General features: G+C 38.3%; 2 protein-coding genes across 3 annotated transcripts in view; one reads left to right on the top strand and one right to left on the bottom strand.

The window, feature by feature from the left end:
- obe (activating signal cointegrator 1 complex subunit obelus) overlaps positions 1–20435 on the top strand; it is a 54423-nt gene that overhangs the window by 20728 nt on the left and 13260 nt on the right. For both annotated transcript variants that reach the window (XM_073988100.1, XM_073988109.1), the window contains one exon: positions 11916–12792. In XM_073988100.1, coding sequence (XP_073844201.1) covers positions 11916–12792 — 877 coding nt within the window. The remainder of the gene's footprint in view (positions 1–11915; positions 12793–20435) is intronic.
- Positions 3630–6094, bottom strand: LOC141404638 (uncharacterized). Its single transcript, XM_073988157.1, has 2 exons — positions 3780–6094; positions 3630–3720 (listed from the first exon to the last, which is right to left on the bottom strand). The coding sequence occupies exon 1, from the start codon at positions 5762–5764 to the stop codon at positions 4943–4945; it is 822 nt and encodes a 273-aa protein (XP_073844258.1). The 5' UTR covers positions 5765–6094; the 3' UTR covers positions 3630–3720; positions 3780–4942.

Raw genomic sequence — 20435 nt, 5'->3', positions numbered from 1 at the left:
CAATGCATTTTGTAGCATAGCAGGGAAGATACTATCTGGACCAGGTGATTTAAAGGGCTTAAAAGTGTTTATCGCCCAAGCTATCTTTGTGTGACTTATGATCTCCCCGATGACACTCACTTCCCCTGTGGCTTGGTTACACATTGGTGGATCGGCTGAGCGATCTGGTGCATCCATGCAGTTGGGAAAGTGGGTTTTGGCCAGGAGATCCAGAGTTTCTAGACCGGAGTTAGTCCATGTGCCATCATCCCGCTTGATACTGCCGATGGATTTAGGGTCCTTCGACAGTACTCTACGAAACCTGGCTACATCCTTTACTCCCTCTATAGACTCGCTAAAGCAGACCCAAGATCTGCGTTTAGCCTTCTTTATTTCGCTGTTGTACTTATTGAAAGATACCTTGTAGTTCTCCCAATCTGTGGACAACTTCGTTTTGTTGGCTTTATTGTAGAGCCTTCTGCTAATCTTCCTGAGATTAGCCAGATCTTTCGACCACCAGACCGGTTGACATCTTCTGCCTGGGTAAGTGAGTGGGCAGGCGGTCTCATAGCTGTCCACCAAAACCTCTGTCACGTGATTCACTGCACTATTAACCTCAGTGGCTGTTTGGGGGTATCGTGATACTCCCAGCTTGGAGCTTACTAGTTCATTGAATTTGTCCCAGTCGGTTTTCCGTGGATTTCTATATGGTGGCTGTCGAATGTTATTATTATGGGTGACTTTAATAATAACATGTTTGACCTGTCCCGGAGTTTAATAGTAAGAGAAGTTTGTAATCGTTTGAATTTGTCTGTTGTGCACAATTCAATGCCAACGCGTGTTGATGTTGCGCATGCTTCCACCTCTTTGTTGGATTGTTTTTTTGTTTCGTGTTCGAGTTTGTTAGCATGCTCGAATCAATTTTCGTGTCCTGGAATTTCTGACCACTCGTTTTTATTTGTTTCTTTTAATGTACCTAGGTATTGTTCTCGTAAATTTTATGAGTATGCAGACTATAGTTCTGTTGACCCTGCAGCTCTTTCTGAGGCCTTTGGTTTGTGCAGCTTTGATGAAATATATGCACTGACGGATGTTGATTCTCAGGTCAATATTCTAAATTATGGTCTTCAATGTTTGCAAAGTGTTGTCCCTATTAGAAGAAAATATTGTAAAATTAATAATTTCGACTGGTTTAAATCTCCAGATATCCGATATCACCTTTCACTTAGGGATGTTGCATATAGCCAATACCTTCGTGATAAAAATATCGAAAATTGGAATATATTTTGTCGTTGTAGAAATCGAGCTAAGAAAATCATAAGGAGGCTGAAATTTATTGCACATAAGGATATATTTGTAAATAAAACCACAAAGGAAGTGTGGTCCATATTAAGTAAGAATGGTTTGAGTGATTCGGAGAGTGAAGTTGAGGGTGTGGATGTTGAGAGATTGAATGCGGATTTTGTTTCTAACCAGTCTATGGATATCTTTGATGTTTCTTGTATTCCTGTGGATGCTTATGGTGGTTTTTCGTTTCGTTGCATTGATTGTGCTGAATTGGAACTAGCTTTTAATAAAATAAAGTCGAAAGCTGTAGGTTATGATGGCTTTCAGCTTAAGTTTCTTAAGCTTGTGTTTCCCGTTGTTGGTCAATTTTTGTTACATGTTGTCAATACAATGTTAACAGTGTCTGTTTTTCCAGAGGTGTGGAAAATAGCCAAGATAGTGCCTATTCACAAAAGTGGCGATACTGGTGAATACAGGCCTATATCAATAATGCCAATTCTTTCAAAAATGGTTGAATATATTATGAAAGATCAAATGCTTGGCTTCATTAATCAGAATTCGTTGTTACATGAGAGTCAACATGGATTTAGGAGTAATCGTAGCACGACATCACTTCTTGTTGGTTTGACTGACAATATAAGGAATACAGTTAGTGCTGGAGGGTGTTGTGTTTTACTGTCACTGGATTTGGAAAAGGCCTTTGACAAACTAAATCATGCCAAATTGGTTAGCAAACTGCATAGTTTGTATAACTTTTCGTCCTCGGCTTGCAAGTTAATTTTTTCTTATTTGTTCAATAGACGTCAGTACGTCTGTTGTAAAAATAATGTTTCTCGTATGCTTCCAGTGAGTAGTGGTGTTCCTCAGGGGTCTGTTCTTGGCCCGCTGTTGTTTGTGATGTATGTCAATGATTTGTTGAGTTGTATTAATAGTAGGAATTGTATGTCGTTTGCTTTTGCTGATGATGTGCAAATTTTGTTTAAAGGAGAATTTGTGTTTTTGGATGTTTTGCAGTCGTCGATTGATTTTACTGTGAATATGCTGGTTACTTGGTTGTCTTGCAATGGACTCTCCATCAATACTCAGAAAACTAAAGTTATGTTCTTCGGAAACATGCAAGAGGATTCAATAAGTGTTTCCATCTATAGTACTCCTATAAATGTTGTAAGCTCTATGAAATGTCTTGGTTTGTTTCTTGATAGTGGTTTGGTGTTTGATGTGCATGTGAATTCTTTGGTGTCCAAGGTGAACTTTATTCTAAGAAAGTTGTACTGTTTGGACTTAGCTCTGCCTAAGAGCATTAGAATTCAGTTGGTCCATGCACTGATTATGCCTCACTTTTTGTATTGTGTTGAGATTTTTGGGGGTAGTCCGGGATGTGCTTTGCGTAAGTTGAAACTTTTGTTCCATAGTGTTATGCGATATGTGTTCTGTGTTAAACGTCGTGATCATATATCTCCTTATGTGAAAGAGTTTCTTGGGTGCACGTTTGAAAATTTTTTGAGTTTGCGGTCTATGTTATTCTTCTATAAGGTTTTTATGTTGAAGACCCCTTTATGTGTGTTGAGTCTGTTCACGTTTTCTCATTCTGAGAGGAACAAACAGATAATTGTTCCGCAGTTGACTCCTTTTTTGGAAAAATCGTTTTATGTTAGAATTTCGCGTGTTTATAACTATCTGCCACCATGTCTCAAGACATTTAATTCCTCCTTAAAATGTTACAAGAATAAATTATGTGCTCATTTTAATCGTAATCAAATACAGCGTTCACAAATGTTGCCTTAGTTTGTAATGATATATTGTTGCATAGCTGATTCTATTAATGATTATTTTGTTATATATTTTCATTTCTTAATTTACATGCTTTTGCTTTTATTTATGTTTAATTCTATTCATGATATGCTAAGAAATATTGTTAGATATAAGTATCTGAGAGTAGTTATTGTATAGCTGTTTTTGGAACCGCTCATGGCCCTATGGGCTAGGTTACTGTGTTTGTCAAATAAAAATTAAATTAAAAAATTAAATTGAATGCCATTAACAGAGACTTGGAAGAATATCTTCCGATGATCCGAAAAGGAGCACTCTTCTGATACCCTCCAGTCACTGATAATAGATTCGTCTTTATTAGTGAGGGTTATGTCTATAACCTCCCCCCTGATTCTATTTTGAAAAGTGTATTCATTTCCCCTGTTGCATATTCTGAGATTATATTTTAAGATAAAATCGAATACGGACTCACCTCTGGCATTTGTGTCTCTGCTGCCCCAGTGGAAATGGTGAGCATTGGCATCACATCCTAGGATGATGAGGCAAGTGCTACCCATCTCTTTGACAAGCTTCTCCACGTCATTGCCCGGTGGGTCAGGGCTCTCGAATGGCATGTAAATGGACGAGAATATGGTGGCTCCATGGGAGCTGCATTCCATCCTTACAGCCGTAATATCACCTCCGCTGAAATTAGAGAGGAATATTAGTTTAAGACTCTTCTTAGCAACTACACAGGTTCTTACCTTGTCCCCGTTGGATGTGGCGAAGGTGGTGTAGTTGCTATCGTTTAACCCAGCAACCTTATTCTTGTATAAATAAGGCTCCTGGATTAAGACGATGTCAACTTCAGACTTCTTGAGGGCTAGAAGAAGTTCAGCAGCAGCCGCTTTGCAGTGATGCAGATTAATCTGCATTATGCGAAGCGGCTGCTGCCTCCGTTCCTCCACTACTTTCGTCCTAGGCGGAATCTGATCCATCCTAGACCAAAGTGTAGTTTGCCCTCACGAGTCCTTAAGTACTCTTGCCCCTGAGTGTCTATTGACACCCTGATGGCAACACCTCCATTTTCCGGATTGTGGCTGACCAGATTCCATGTGCTGGTCCGGAGATTGGGGTTTTGTCTGCCGAGTATGGTCAGTATGCGCGCGGAATCCACAGGTGGAGGTGGCACCCAAGCTGACAACACTCTTCTGAAAGGGACCTCGTTGACCCCAACGACTGCCAATTGACATCCCTCCCAGAGTTCGCCAAGACCCTCTATCGTGGAAGTGAGGAAATCCAGAGATTCCCTATTTTCACAACAGATGACCCTAACGCCTCTGTATGGAGCGGCACTGCCAAATTGGGTGTGTTTAGGAGGTTCCCCTTCTCCTGCGAACACGATGTCACGCAGACGAGTTTCGATAAGTAGCCATCGATCCTCTCTGATTATCCAATCAGGGTCAGATTTATCGATGACCGCTGCTCGCAACTCATCCGGTACCATCGGTCTGCTTGTTCTTTTTCCCCTGCTGTTGGTCTTGAGATGGGAACTGGAAGATTCCTTGTGGCCCAAGTTAGCTTGTGAGGCTGAACTGGCTGCGGCATCTTTCCTGTTCCCAGTCTTAGGGCAACCGGCTAAGGGGGTGTGAATAATGGGTTGTTGACCTGAAGTGGGCCTCTTAGCACTGGGGAGTGGCTCCTCCATTGACCTGTCTCTCTTCACCGCGATTTTTGGTGGAGATGGATTGGGCTTGGTAGGTGCTCCCCCAGGTGCGGAGACCGGTGTTCGGTCGGACTTCCCAGATTTTGAACTCTTATGATGCGTCCCCTTCGGCTTGGCTGCCTTCTTCTTTGAGGTTTGCCCTGTCTGTGTGACGGGACATCCCTTTGAAGAGAGCTTTGAGGTCGAAGGAGGCGAATCATTTTATGGTTTACGGATCATGTCAACATCGCTTCCAGTTTGGCCCTTGGGGGCTGTGGGAGTCGATGTAGGCATTGACCTAACCTCTTCGTTTGCCGTAATAAGAGAAAGCTTGCTGATATCAGGTTTTCCCTTGGGTAAGTGAGGGTGAGATCTTTCGATCTTTTTCACTACCTTGAGATTAATCCTGATCAGCTTGCATTCTCTCAGCGTTATAGATGAGGGTTCCCTGTCAATGAACTTCCTGAGGAAGTGCATTGCTCTGTGGTACGCCTTCCTCTTTTTGGCCCATTTACTAGCAGAGCTATCCGAGGTGGTGGGAGCTTTACCGGCCGGTATTTTGGTCGGAGCTCCTTCCTCAACAGCAGCCAGTCCTTTTGAGCCAGCAACATCGGCTGCGGCCGATGGTTGGGTAGCTGGTGCATCGGTTGGTCCAGAGTTCATACAGGTGGCTGCTTCCACTGAGGTCGAGGCCGACTCATCGTTGACTACAGTCGCTGGAATGACTGTGGTGTTCATTTCGTCATCCGATGAGCCGTCCTCGGCCCCAGTAGAATAGCCACCCTGACTGAGACGCAGGGCCAACGTCTGCTCCAGTATCTCCAGGAGTTTCCGGCTTTGTTCAGCCAAACTGTCAGTGACAGCTCCCAGAGTGGGTACCTTAGGTCCGTCCCCTCCCGACACTACCGTCCCGTCAACCGTTGGCTGGGTTGCCCCAGACTTGGTATTAGATTTTAAATCTGAAGAATTGTCCTTAGGCATTGCATTGTTGTCATCAATCGGATTAGTTTTGGTTGTTTTTTTGTTTAAATTTTTGCTCTCCATACGTCATAGATTTAGTGGGGGAAGTGAGGTCCACCATGGCATAGCCCTCCTGTACCATGGCAAGGACATGACAACTAAGCCAATACTGCGTTGAGATGCCCAGGTATCAACGAGGCTCCGTTCTAATACAGTTGGTACCCTAACTGCAAACCTTAGAACACCGATGGGCACGGTTTCGCCTGACACCCCGGCGTTAGGGGGTCTCTAATAAGTAGGAGACCGCTACTTGGATAACCTTTGGTCGGTCACAGTTCCCCAACTAAACACTTCCAGGGTGTTGAGTGTGGAAACTGTGACCTTAAGCCCCCGCATCGCGTCAAGATTGTTATCCCTGGCGAGGGTTTATGTTACCTTAAGTCAGCGATTGTATTTTTATTGCATCGCTAATTAGTCGGGATATGCAAGTGATTATAAATAAAAAAAAAATCTTCAGATTTGTTTGTGTCGATATGTAATTTTAACATACCGCCAACAAGCTGATGACTTGAGGCATGCATTTATTTCATCTGCTGGAATAGTATAAATGGAAGTGTTTGTCTGAAATCTAAAGGTGAATTGCTTCTTAAATTATTATGTGCCATTGTAAATTCGTTCCAGGTGATATCTTATATTTAATATTGCATATGTGCCCTTCATTCACATGAATGTTCAGTGGCTTAAGGGCCAACTGTGTCGTCCTTCCACCTTCTTATAATGTGATTTAGCTATAGCTATCGATATGTTGCCTTCTAATTTAAATACTTGCTTTCCAATAAGACCAAAGCTTCGCTAAGCATAACATCTGGTATTTCCATTGATTTGTAACATATTTAAGAAAGTAGGAGTGGTCGGGTCTTATGGTTTGTACATTTTACATATATAGCGCATTTAAAAAAATAGGACGCACGGTATAACCAGCACCTCCGAGATTTAACAAAATTTATAGCATTTTTCCATCCCTGTACATCATCTGAAAATTACATGGAAATCCGTTTAGAACTTTTGAAGATATAACACATTTAAAAAAGTGGGCGTGGCCGGGTCTTAAAGCCACAAATAAGTCCCTCGGGTCGGAGACACAACCACCATTGTCTATCAATTAATTTTCGAACCACGCTCCGCCGAAATTCCACAAAATATATAGTTTATTTTCACCAAGCGCCAGAGGACATATATGCAGCCTATTTTCACCAGAATTATCCCGGTACATTCCCTGAAATGTGTAGGAAAATCGGCTCAGAAGTTTCAGAGATAGAAATTGGGCGTGGTCGGGTCTTAAGGTCCCAAAATGAGTACCTAGGGTCGGAAAGGTTGATGTTCGGAGCAGGGTGGTTGGTTCCGAGGGTGGAAGTTCGAAACATGGTGGATGGAAGTCCGCAGCAGGGTGGAAGGTCGAAGTAAGGTGGATCGGAAGGTGGAAGTTCGGGGCGGGGTGGTTCGGAGGGTGGAAGTTAGGAGCGGGGTGGTTCGGAGAGCGGGGTGGCTAAAATAGCGGTTTTATTAAATCAGACATAGTGGAGGTACCAAACCCCTCCGAAATTCAACACAACCCAGCAAAATGTTCGATGCCAAAGATGACATTCAATCATGGGTGCAAGTGATCTAGCATGTCATCTTTTTAGCATCTTCATCGATGAATTTTATATGAGCGTGGACCCCAAAAGATGACGTTCTTTTCTGGATCCTAAGCATGTCATTTTGACCAATGCGTTGACATGTCATTTCCACCAATGCTTTGGCATGTCATTTCCACCAATGATTTGACATGTAATTTTCACCAACCCCTTGGCATGAAATTTTCATGTATTGTTTGGAAAATGGAAATGCTGTATTGAAATATGATTTTCATGAAAAACAAAACTCTTTATTAATTCAAACGAATTCATGAAATAACTACAATTAATTTATCAGTTTAGTTTTTCAAAAGTTTACATCCAAAATTGCAATGTAATCACCACCGCTGCAACGCAAAAGATTACTTCCTCCGTTCTCTGCAACTGATATTCTTTCGTCTTACAAAAGGTTTTTTCAATTATCTTCCCATCACCAGTTCAGATTTCGACATGGACTCCAAATGCACTCCTTTAAGTATTTTTATTTCGTAAATTACTTTTATTTTATAATTTTGTTATTTTATAACAACATTTTGGTAATTTATACTCTTTTGTTTAGTGACGGAAATATGTAGGGATCTACAACCCGACTTGCTTTAGGGATCTCTAAGAACAAAATGTAACGAACGGGGAGGAGAGACTTTTTATGGAAAATACCATTTATGCTTAATTAATTTATTTTTAATTGTTTCTTTCCAAAAGTAGTTTCTTCTTTATTTTCAGATTCTTGTTCCTTTTCGTTTCGGACTTTTTTTCAAATTCCAAGAAGCGAGATTTGATTGATTTCATTCTATGTCAGATTTAGAACAGACAAGGGAACTTTTAAAATAGCAATGTGTGCAGTCCGATTCTATTTTTAGCTCGATGGTTGGGACTTCATATAATACCAATTGTTTAGAAGTTTTAGTTGTTTGATATGCAGGAAATGTAAGACAACATCACGACGACAGTTCTAACAACTTTGGTCTGTTCCAGAAACTGCAAGAATCTACTTATTTTTACTACGGTAATAATTTTTCCTTTATGTTATCGGAAAAAATAGTAAAAATTAGTAGATTTTTGCAGTACTGGAACATACCAAAATGAAAATAAACAGGTGTGTAAATAAAAACACAAACATCATCTCTATTGGATCGATGGAATGGGTACAAATGTTGATGAAAAGATCGGATCTTTCACGACTTCCTTTGCATTGGTTCAAATCCTAATGAAAAGATCGGATCTTTCACGACTTCCTTTGAACCAATGCAAAAGATGACATGAAATCACGTCATCTCAAAGAACCCCTTCCGTCAAATTTTGCTGGGAATGTATAGCCTATTTTAACCACGGGTCCTCCCTGTACATTCTCTGAAATTTTGAGGAAAATCGGTTCAGCTTATTTTTGGGATTTCTATTCTTTAGTAGTTCTCTTCTAACGGTATAAATTATGTTTTTGATATAAGAAAAGGTAAAGAAGATATCACAAAACATACCTACCATAATTATTTTTCCCAATACCCAGAAAACACAAAACCGCGTGCGTCCGCTATCATAACTGTGACACAACTACTGCCAACTTTTTGGAGATGATAGATCTTCGTTAAACTCACAATTTTGCCTTTAACGGATTTTAGCCGCCTGAGTGCCGAAGCCGCCCCATATTCTATTTTAGCTATTTTTCACACAATGGGTTTTGTATTTTTTCGATTGGGGATTTTTTAATTTTTTTCAAATCGTGGATTTTTATACTTTTTTCAAAGTGCTAATTTTAGATTAAAAAAGTATTTCAAATCGTGGGTTGTTTTGAAAAATAATTTTTAATTCGTGTACATTTAAAAAAAAAATTTTTAATTCGTGGATGTTTTAAAAAAATTTTTTATTCGTGGATTTTTAAAAAAAGCATTTCTTTCTTCTGGCATTTTTTAATATTTGTTTACTTCGCGAATTTTCTAAAAAGTCTAAAGCGTTGTTCCAGAGCTAAAAAGTTTTTACAATTTTTACCACTTTTACACATTTTACCCGAAACCCCGTTCCCGTACACAAAAAAGCTGTAAAATGTTCACTTCTCTTAACACTCTCTTTAAAAACTTTTTACACAACAAATTTGAGCGTGTAAAAAATAGTAGCATGGTTGCCGCCTTCTGATTGGCTGGTGGGTCGACTTTGACATTTGTTCAGGTTTTTTTTACGTTTTCCCATTTTTCTGTTCCCGTACTTTTTTAATAAAGTTGTATGCAAGGCCTACAGATGGTCGGCCAATAAACCCACCTGATTTTTATGTTTGTTGACAAAAACATTATTGTGATTTAAAATACAAGAAAACTCAAATCACAATAATGTAAAGTATATTATGTTTGTTGTCAAAAGTTGTTAACAGAACTCTGAATGGCCGACTTTCTGTAGGCCTTGGTTGTATGTGTATCTCATTTTTCACAGTTCGCTCTTTTATTACTTTTACCATTAAAAAAGTACGGAAGCACACATTAAGTAAATCGAAGTACAACGTGAATATTAATGTTTTTTTTTCAATAATCGGGGATATTTTCAAAAATATTATTTGAATAGTCGTGGATTTTTTAAAAAATATTTGTTTAATAAACGTAAGTTTAAAAAAAAAGTATTTTTCAAAAATCGGGGATTTTTTGAAATTTTTTTACAATAATCGTGGATTTTTTTTTAAAAAATATTCTTACAATAATCGTAAAAAAATATTCTTACTTATATGTAATAATAGAGAAGAATGGAATTTTCTTGTAAATGCCCTATGTTCCCAGGTGGAATGAATAAAGGAAAAAAATCGTGGATTATTTTAAAAATATTTTTACAATAATCGTGGATTTTTTAAAAAATATTTTTACAATAATCGTGGATTTTTTAAAAAAATATTTTTACAACAATCGTGGATTTCTTAAGAGATATTTTTCAATAATCGTGGATATAATTTTTTTTTCAAATCGAAGTTAAAAAAATATATATTTTTTTCAAATCGAAGTTTTTAAAAATAATATATTCTTTCAAATTGTTGGCGTTTTTTTATTGTTGGACTGCAGAATTTTACATCTTTGTGTTTATTTCAGCTCGAGTCCATATTTTGTTGTATTCAAGTATTTGAATAACAACAAAATGTTTTACAGTGGATATGAAATTGATTAGTTGCGGGCGGAGGGTAGGGAATACTATAGTTTCAGTTGTCACCAAACAACTTCATCAGCTCCCTTTTCCGCCGACTCTGTATCGATAAATAGGTCAATAAGCCCATCCAGCAAATTAAACAAAATGAGAAATTTGCTGTATGGCCCTAAAGCTGATTACCCTACAATTTGAGTCGAACTAAAGAATTTCATATCCACCACTGTTTTTATGTCGTCTTTGCTTTGCAAAGAATGCGAACATATGAATGTTGCTTCAATAAGCGGGGGTAAAACAACGAAAAAGTTGTTGTTTTTGCATTACGCATTGATCAACAAGGCCGTGCTGATGCCTATTATTGTTGTTGGCGTTTTTTATTGTTGGACTGCAGAATTTTACATCTTTGTGTTTATTTCAGCTCAAGTCCATATTTTGTTGTATTCAAGTATTTGAATAACAACAACTTTTTCGTTGTTTTACCCCCGCTTATTGAAGCAACATTCATATGTTCGCATTCTTTGCAAAGCAAAGACGACATAAAAACAGTGGTGGATATGAAATTCTTTAGTTCGACTCAAATTGTAGGGTAATCAGCTTTAGGGCCATACAGCAAATTTCTCATTTTGTTTAATTTGCTGGATGGGCTTATTGACCTATTTATCGATACAGAGTCGGCGGAAAAGGGAACTGATGAAGTTGTTTGGTGACAACTGAAACTATTTAAAATACAAAACACACACACATACAAACAATAACGTTTGTCAAAGTTAAACTTTTTCAACTTACAAAAAGTATACGCTCGACGTATTTCTGTAGTTCTCATAAGAATACATATGTTCTACTTTTTTCACCACACACGCCCTGGGTATACGGACGTTATTAGGTTTGCGTGAAATAAACACAAAGATATTCTTTCAAATAGTGAATTGAAAAACAATATATTTTTTCAAACGCTGGTGTGAAAACAATATATTTTTTTCAAACGCTGGATTGAAAAACAATATTTTTTTCAAACGCTGGATTGAAAAGCAATACATTTTTTTAAACGCTGGATTGAAAATAATATACATACATTTTTAAGTCGTGGATTAAAAAAATCTTTCAAATCGTGGATTTGAAAAAAAAATCTTTCAAACCGTACTTTTTTAAAATATATTTTCTATTCGTAGTTTTGTTTAAATATATTTCCAAAACGTTTTATCTTTTTTCAAGAAAATTTAAATCGCATTTTTCTAAAATTATATTTTCAATAATCGTGGATTTAAAAAAATTTTTTTTTCATAATCGTAAATTAAAAAAAAACATTTTTCAATAATCGGAAATTAAATAACATTTTTTCAACAATCGTGGATTTTTAAAAAAAATATTTTTTTATAATAGTAGTTTTAAAAAAATATATAACAAATCAAATTTCCATCTTAATATTTATTATTGTTTTTTCTTTTCAGGCTACCCGTAAATTTGTCTATAGTGGCAAACCTCAACAGCTGGTGATGACGATACCACTAAAAGAACCTCTGCCACCACAATATTATATACGCGTTGCCAGTGATACATGGCTGGGCAGTAACGCGTGGACAGCAATGACATTTAAACATCTTGTCTTGCCCGAACATCATCCACCATTAACGGAATTATTGCCTTTAAATCCACTGCCAGTTAGTTGTTTACAAAATCCTTTGTATGAATCCCTCTACAATTTTTCCCATTTTAATCCAATACAAACACAAATATTCCATTGCTTGTATCACACCAATAACAATGTCCTGGTGGGTGCGCCAACAGGTTCCGGTAAAACAATTATAGCTGAAATTGGAATGTTTCGAGCCTTTAATATGTCACCAAAGGCTAAAGTTGTGTATATAGCCCCTCTGAAAGCTTTAGTTAAGGAACGTATTAGTGATTGGAAAAAACGTTTTGAGGCTGGTCCTCTGCGTAAGAAAGTTGTGGAACTTACCGGTGATACAACACCCGATATACAAGCTATCCGAGAATCACAAGTTATTGTTACAACACCAGAAAAATGGGATGGTATAAGTCGTTCGTGGCAGACAAGAGAATATGTACAGGATGTTGTGCTAATTGTCATCGATGAAATTCACTTGTTGGGCGAAGATCGTGGACCCGTAATAGAAGTTATTGTTTCACGTACAAATTTCATTACATCACATACGGGACGTAATATTCGTATTGTTGGATTGTCAACTGCGTTGGCGAATGCTCAAGATTTAGCCAATTGGTTGGGTATAAAAGAAATGGGGCTGTATAATTTTAAGCCATCTGTGCGACCGGTACCTTTACAAGTTCACATAAATGGTTTTTCGGGTAAGTAAATTATTTTACAAATTTGTTTATAATGCAAACATTCAAAATTATACGGTGGAAGATTGCTCATCAGATTTTATTTATGAATTTCGTAATGTAGTGCGTATAACGAATACCGCAAGTACATGTAGTTTTGAATATAAAACAGGTTTAATGGAGCGTATGATTTATTTTTTTAAGTATTCGGCGGAATTTAAAACGTTGTTTTCTACTCACTGTGTGGTGAATGGGGAGGAAATATAAACATCTAGGTAACTGTGATGGCTGCTCGTATGTATATTAAATAGAGATCCGGAGGTCTAATATGTCTTTTTGTTTTGTAAATATTTGGATTCTGATTAACCAAAAATGGACAGAGAAAATTAACACTTTAGGTGGGTGAATAATAATTTAAGTGTCATCGAAGTGATTACAAGTCCGTTGACCTCAATATTCCACGATTTTGAACACCAAATAAAGAATTCGAAGACTACTAAGAACTTTTTGCAGGTTATGTGGGCATTATGTAGCCCTCTTCCTCTTACTGCCTTTTTGCATGATTTTCTGGTTCTGGGGCCAACATAGTATCTCAGAAAAGTTTTGGTAAGAACTTCACACAAAGTTTTTTTTTTTTTGCTAAAATGAGTAATCGATTCGGTCCAAACTTTTCACATCGTAATATTTCATCCAGACATACATGAGGTTTAAAATTGTTGGCACATGTGTCCCTAAACTTCTTGGCCTCTATTACGACAGCAATTTTGAAATTTTTCTCAGCAAATGTGTATCGTGCAGACCGATTTCGCTTTTGTCGCCCGTAAAAAAGATTCCAGCGTGACAAATAGCAGTACAGCAGCCGATCATCCGTATGGGTTTCATAAGCAGCACAGCATTGCATGTCATCTCTACACATTTTAGTAGAGGACTCAACCAGAACAAGCCCTGCGATAGGACGGTGTTGATGGCGCTCGCATATCAAAAGCTGTTTGAGGACATCGAGCAGATTACCATTCGGCCAATTTTGAAACGTTGGATTATCAATTATATGTGTGGACACTGGTCGTACTTGGAATTCAGGAACAAGAAGTCAAATCCCCGTAGAGTGAAACAGGGAGTTCCCCCAAGGTGGCGTGATATCTCCGGAAGTATTTAACCTCTACCTCCCTTGTATTCCAAACCATCCAGTGGCACTGAGATTGAAACGTATGCGCATGATTGTATGATCCTGGCGTCAGGTACCTTCCCCGATGTCATTTGTGAAATGATGAACTCCAATTTGATCGATCTTACCACCTTTTTCCATGCGAGGAATATGCAAATAAATATCCGCCACTAAATCTACGGTCACTCTGTTCACTCATGGACAGCGGAGATGAGGACTGAGTTGAATGTCAAGATCGATGGTAGCAGAATTCCGACCACCAACTACCCCAAGATTCTAGGGGTCACAATCGACAGCATGTTCACGTCGTCCGCGCATGGCACATCTGCGACAAGCAGAGATGTAGGAATAAGGTCCTCAGCGAATATAAGTGCAACGCGATGGAAAAATATTTAAACCTGTCAGAATGCCGGCCTGAGAACTGCAACAGAGTTTCCCTTCATATTTTCTTTGGACTATCTACATGAGGAGACAAAGATTCGTCTTGTTCAGCAACACAATGGCATGCTTTCGTTGCAGTACTTGCTCGGGTGTTACCATGGGAGCCATACTAATCACCATATGGTGACAGGCATGTCAGGAGGGATCTTCATGATCTAGATAGAAAGGTCCAACGTTACAAGAGAGAACCCCTAGATCAACAAGCCTATCAAGCAGGTTTAAATTTCATTCACACGACTGCAGTCGCTCATACCATAAACGACTATCGTGTAAATGGGAAGAACGTCGGAGAACATCCCCCATCTATCGCAGATGAGGAGCGTCAACTGTTACGACAAACCTGAATAGTCATGGCTCAGCTACGCTCGGGATGGTGCAGCCGGCAGCCGTCTGAATTCATATAGGCAAGGATTGATGTCACCGTGCAAAACATATGTCCAGCATGCGGCACAGTCCCGCACGACACACTCACATTGATCTGTGGTTACATCCCATCGAAGCAGCCACATTCCTAGTACTGGAGATAGTCCCATAGCCAGTCGGGTCTGACACAAGAGAAACGACGAATGACATTATTTGTTAGACTACATGACACGATGGTAAAGTCTGAAGAACTATGGCACACTCCGCTAATTCTGGTAGGGGCGTCCTCATTGACCGTGCAAAACGTAGAACTACCAATTGGTTCAGCCAATGTTGGCACAATTTCCTTCCTGCTACCTACCATACATTCCCTTTACGGGTCATTATAGCCAGGCTCAAGCGCGATGGATCTGTATTGAACAGACTGGTGCAATAGGAAAGCGAATCCCCTCACCTCCACTTCTGATGCGATCCCTCCGCAGTTGTAAGTCCATATCTACATTAGGCAATTTTCCTTGCGGCAATTGTCAGTTTGTCGATGAGAGAGAATGTTGAGAGGCAAAAGGGTTAGCATATGCCTCACCTCTCTAACCACAACAACGCTGTAAGCTTCAGTTGTTGTAGAACTTGGTTTCCTCCACCGCCATGACCACGATGTTCTTCCGACCCTAAAGTTCACCTCGATCTTAACTCGGAATCCATTGTAATTAAATTGCAAAAATATTGCATTTCCAGGGACTGGAACAGCAACGCCTGCAGTTAAGTGCTGCTTGTGCGTTTGTGGGTTTCACCTACAAAAATGTCAATTATTTTTAAAATTGTTGTTGGCAACATTGTTGTTTGCTTGAGTAGACGCGTGTTTTTAGCGCAGCTGATCTTTTTGTTTATACTGCTGTTTACGATTTATAATAACTACTTTTGCCGCAATATTTGGTGTGAATACATATATATATAATAGTGACTTATTAAAATTTCCGAGATTTTAACTATTTGCGCCTAAAGTGTGATTGCATCTTGTTGCGTAAGCCTTGCTGTGTTACATTGTTGTTGTGTTGCTGTAATTGCATCTCACTTTACTACATTTTTGGCCTTCTGCTGTTATTTATCTGTTGCTTCGATATGCCTGCTACAAAATCAGCGAAATGTAAGATCTGTGATGGATCTATTACCAAGACGCAGCCTAGTGTCCTTTGTATAGTTTGCGACCGTTGTATCCATACATCGTGTGCTAAAGTTGATGAAAAAAATTTGCAGGCCCTGAGGGCGGAAAAATCTTTTGCATTTATTTGTGATGCTTGTGAACCTAACATTAAGAAAACCAGTAAGAATGATGGAGTCATCGATAAAATTAACAGTTTGTCTGCAGTTTTGGATAACTTTATGCGGAATTATGAGACTGAGCAGAATCGCATTAAAACCTCTTTGGATGACTTAACGAGAGAAGTGACAACCTGTGTTTCTGAGATGAAGTCTGACTTGAAACAGTGCACTAATAACATTCAACGTATAGAAACAACAACCACTTCCAAATTTGTCGCTCTTGAGAGGGAGGATAACGTTATTCATAGGAGACTGAATCGTCCTGACATTCTAATTGGTGGTCTACCAGCTGGGCTAGAGAACTTGGAAGCACCTGTGATTGCCTTGGGCTCCTTCTTTAATGTGCCTGTTGCTAGTGTTGATATTCAGCATGTGTGCTATATCAATCAGAAGAATCAAATTCTTGTGAAATTCAATAAGGTCTCTACTCGTGATAATTTAATGAGGGAGTACTTCAAAACGCGTAATCTCCGACTCTGTGATATTCTGAGTGACCAGGCTGGAGACTTGACGAACCGAGTGTATCTAAATGATCAATTTTCCCCTGCCGCTGCACACTTGAATTTTATATGCAACAAGCTTCGACGTCTTGCAGTTATCAAGAAATTTAAAATTCTTAATTCTGATGAGCCTAAAGTTTGGCTACTTTTTTCTGATGGTACTAATGATACGTATAACTGCAGCCAGTGTGAGGCATTGCTTCGTGACGCTGATGGAAGGAATAATTGATGCCTGATCGTTGTTTTTTGTAGCCAGTTATTATGTACACTATTACTTCTTATTTCATTGCCATTGATTATTCAATTTTTTTTATTTTGTCTTGCAGTCTAAATCTTGTTTTTGAGTTTTTTGATCAGCTGCGTTAGAGTTTGGTTGATATATTTTTTATAAATTTTAATATGTTAATTAGCAATTGTAAATTTTTTCGTTTTATTTGGTTCCCCGCTATAACTAAGTTCTTGGCATTTTATGTCTTTTGATACAAATTTAGGTCATGTGGTTAGCAGTAACGCGTATATTGCCTCAGTTCTTGGATCATGCCATGAGAAATTGAATGTTGGTCATTGGAATTGTCGAAGTTTAAGACCGTCCGCTAGCTCTACAAAATTTGGCGATATTATGTCTATTTTATCTGGGTCTCACTTGAATGTTGTTGGTGTTTCAGAAACATGGCTTAAGCCCGAAGTTTTTAACAATGCTGTTACTATACCTGGGTATAAGTTTCTGAGGAGTGATCGTGTGGACGTAAGAGGTGGTGGTGTCGGCATATATATTATGCATGATATTCGATATAGGATAGTGCATAAAACATTTGTTTTGGGCAAATGTGAGTCTCTCTTTGTTGAGCTGTTGTCGGGTGATATTAATGTCTTATTTGGTGTGGTTTATCTGCCTCCTCCAGGAGATTTTGCTGCTTTTGAGGATCGTCATGCTGATTTATTCTTGGGTTATTCTTGAATTGTGGTAGTCGGGGTTTTAACTGCAATTTGTTCGACTTACATAAGGTTTTTCTGTCCGATCTGCTTGCTTCCGGTTAAACCTATCGGTTTTGCATAATTCGTCACCTACTCACCATGATTTATCTCATGGTTCGTCCTCCTTAGTTGATTTTATCTTAGTTAGCGATTGTTCCATGATTCACCTCTCAAATCAAATTATATGCCCATCGGTTTCTGATCATTCCCTCGTTTTTGCCTCACTTAACGTCAGTATGAACACAGTTTGTGAATATCGTTATTACGCTAATATTGACTGGTATGGAATATTCTCCTATTTATCTGCTTTTGATTTTGACACTTTGTGCGTCGTTAATATTGACGTTAAGTGTTCTTTGTTATCCTCTCTTATTACAGATTTGTTTTCTTTGTTCCTACAGTTCGTAGGAAAATTCATTCGGACGATAGTTGGATTAATACGAATCCTATTAAGTTGGCTCGTTCCCTTCGTGACCTAGCTTATTGTTCTTACTATCAGAATAAGAGTATAGGTAATTGGAGGACATTCTGTAAATATAGGAACAAAGCGAAGTCAATTATTCGTCGTGAAAGAAGGAAGTATTACTCGAAGAAATTTAACGGGATGGGTTCGACAGCGTTGTGGCGATTTTTTAGGGTGTCTGGTTTTACGGGTAATGATGGTATGGCATTTGACTTTGATTTTGATGACATGAACTCTTCCTTTGTTTTTCAGGGGTCGCCGAATGTTATCGATTTTGGTGAACATTCTTCTGATTTTACTAGTAATGGGTTTTCCTTTAATTGCGTATGTATAGATGATGTTGTCATTGCCCTTAATAAAATTAAATCTAAGTCTATTGGTATTGATGGGATACCTGTGGATTTCTTGAAAATAGTTTTTCCATATATTTCGGGTCATGTTCTAGATTTTATTAACTCTGTATTGACATCTTCAACTTATCCTTTGGATTGGAAGTGTGCTCGCGTTGTCCCAAAACCCAAGACAAGTGTCGTTAGTGGTCCTGATGATCTAAGGCCTATTTCTATACTTCTTGTTCTGTCGAAATTGTGTGAGCACATTTTGAAGGACCAAATACTTTGCTATGTGTCCAGATTTATTTATGATGATCAGTTTGCCTTCCGCAGACATTATAGTACCACCGGATTGCTTTTGTATTTCACTGATTTAGTTAGGAGCAATGCTAATATTAATAAAAGCACTCTTGTGGTCTCTTTGGATCTTACTAAAGCCTTTAACTCGGTTTCACTTCCCTTACTCGTTGCTAAACTCAAGAATGAGTTTGGATTTTCGGGAACAGCTTGTAAGCTCGTTACCTCTTATTTGGTTGGGCGGTCTCAATTTGTTTCGTACAATGGAAGATCTTCGCAAAGTTTACCTCTTGCATGTGGATTACCGCAGGGATCTGTTTTAGGTCCTCTACTTTTTATTCTTTATGTAAATAATCTTGCTGAATCGGTTTGTGATGTGAATTGTACACCGCTTTTATTTGTCGATGATATTTTTCTTATTTTTAGTGGGGATAGGAGCTCTCTATCTAGTTTGGAAAGTACGGTTAATCACTATCTTCTCTTGTTAAGGAGTGGTCGCTGAACAATGCTCTGACATTGAATCCTGCTAAGACCAAAGCCATTATGTTTGGTAGCCAGACCCACGCAATCAACATTTTTCTTGACCAGTGTCCAGTAAGTATTGTGGATTGTCATAAGTTTCTGGGTATATTTGTTGATGATAAACTTTTGTTTGATCATCATATGGACTTCGTCCAGCGAATGGTGTATGGGACTTTAAGGAGGTTGTATTCAACAAATTTATTCGTACCGCCTTGGGTTAGAAAAAGGTTAGCTCATACTCTTCTTATGCCACATATTAATTATGGTTTAGAGGTCATTTCTGGGTCACTGGAACGGGTGTTTTTGAGGTTGCAACGTACTGTAAATTCTATTGTGCGCTATGTTTATGGGATTAGACGTCGTGAGCATGTCTCGAACTATGTTAAGGACTTTTTGGGTGCGAATTTTGAGCACTTTGTGGCTAGTAAGGTATTATGTTTTTTCTATAAAGTTATTCGGAGGGGTTCACCAGTTTTCCTGACGAACATGTTTGTTTTTAACTTGTTTTCTAGGAGTACGCAGATAATTATACCGAGGATAAATCTTTTGTGATACGAGTTGCTCGGATTTGGAATTATTTACCGTTGGAACTAAGAATATTTTCGCAGTCGAACAATGCGTTTCGATTGAAACTACTGAATCATTTTTTGTCTCCAAGCCCTCATATCTCATAGAATGATTCCGATGATCCTTGTTGTGAACGTATGTTTCGAGTACTCTACTTATTTGAGTGCGTTTTTTAATAAATCGCTTGTTGCTTTTTACATCCTGTTTTATAATTTTTCACTTTTTTAGTTATGGCTGGGGAGCCAATCTTTTTCCTTTGCTTTAGAAATTAATAAATTTCTTTGCTTTTGTTAATTAATTGATGAATATAAATATATATAGATGTTAATTTAGTCTACTTTGAGCATAAAATGTTTTTGTAATACTATTTATTGGCCTTGAAGGCTTTAGTATTATTAAATGGATTAATAAATAATAATAATAATAATTATAAAAAAAAATTAGGAATCTGTTCATAGGCCATTTAGGTCCAGCACTCAAGTTATTGTATTTTTTGTACAATTCTAGGCTGAGCGGGGATGGTATTGACTGTTGGTCGACAAACCCAACTGATTATTTTTTTAATTTATTTAATTAATCGAGCTACATATATGACCTAAGGAGATTCTATTGAAAAAATGATATCTAGCGAAGTCCTACACATCAACCGCTATTCGGCGATCGTTTTGGTAGATTAACATCATCAGGCATGTTAGATGTTTTTTCTAGACAATTTTCGCCAT

Source organism: Musca autumnalis, unplaced genomic scaffold, assembly GCF_047663935.1.
Source record: "Musca autumnalis isolate F117 unplaced genomic scaffold, ASM4766393v1 scaffold_1, whole genome shotgun sequence".
NCBI lineage: Eukaryota > Metazoa > Arthropoda > Insecta > Diptera > Muscidae > Musca > Musca autumnalis.
Note: the sequence above shows the minus strand (reverse complement) of the source record. Positions and strands in the feature narration are given on the sequence as shown.

Coding starts and splice junctions, on each gene's coding strand:
- LOC141404638 (XM_073988157.1), bottom strand. CDS start 5,764: ATGGAGAGCAAAAATTTAAACAAAAAAACAACCAAAACTAATCCGATT.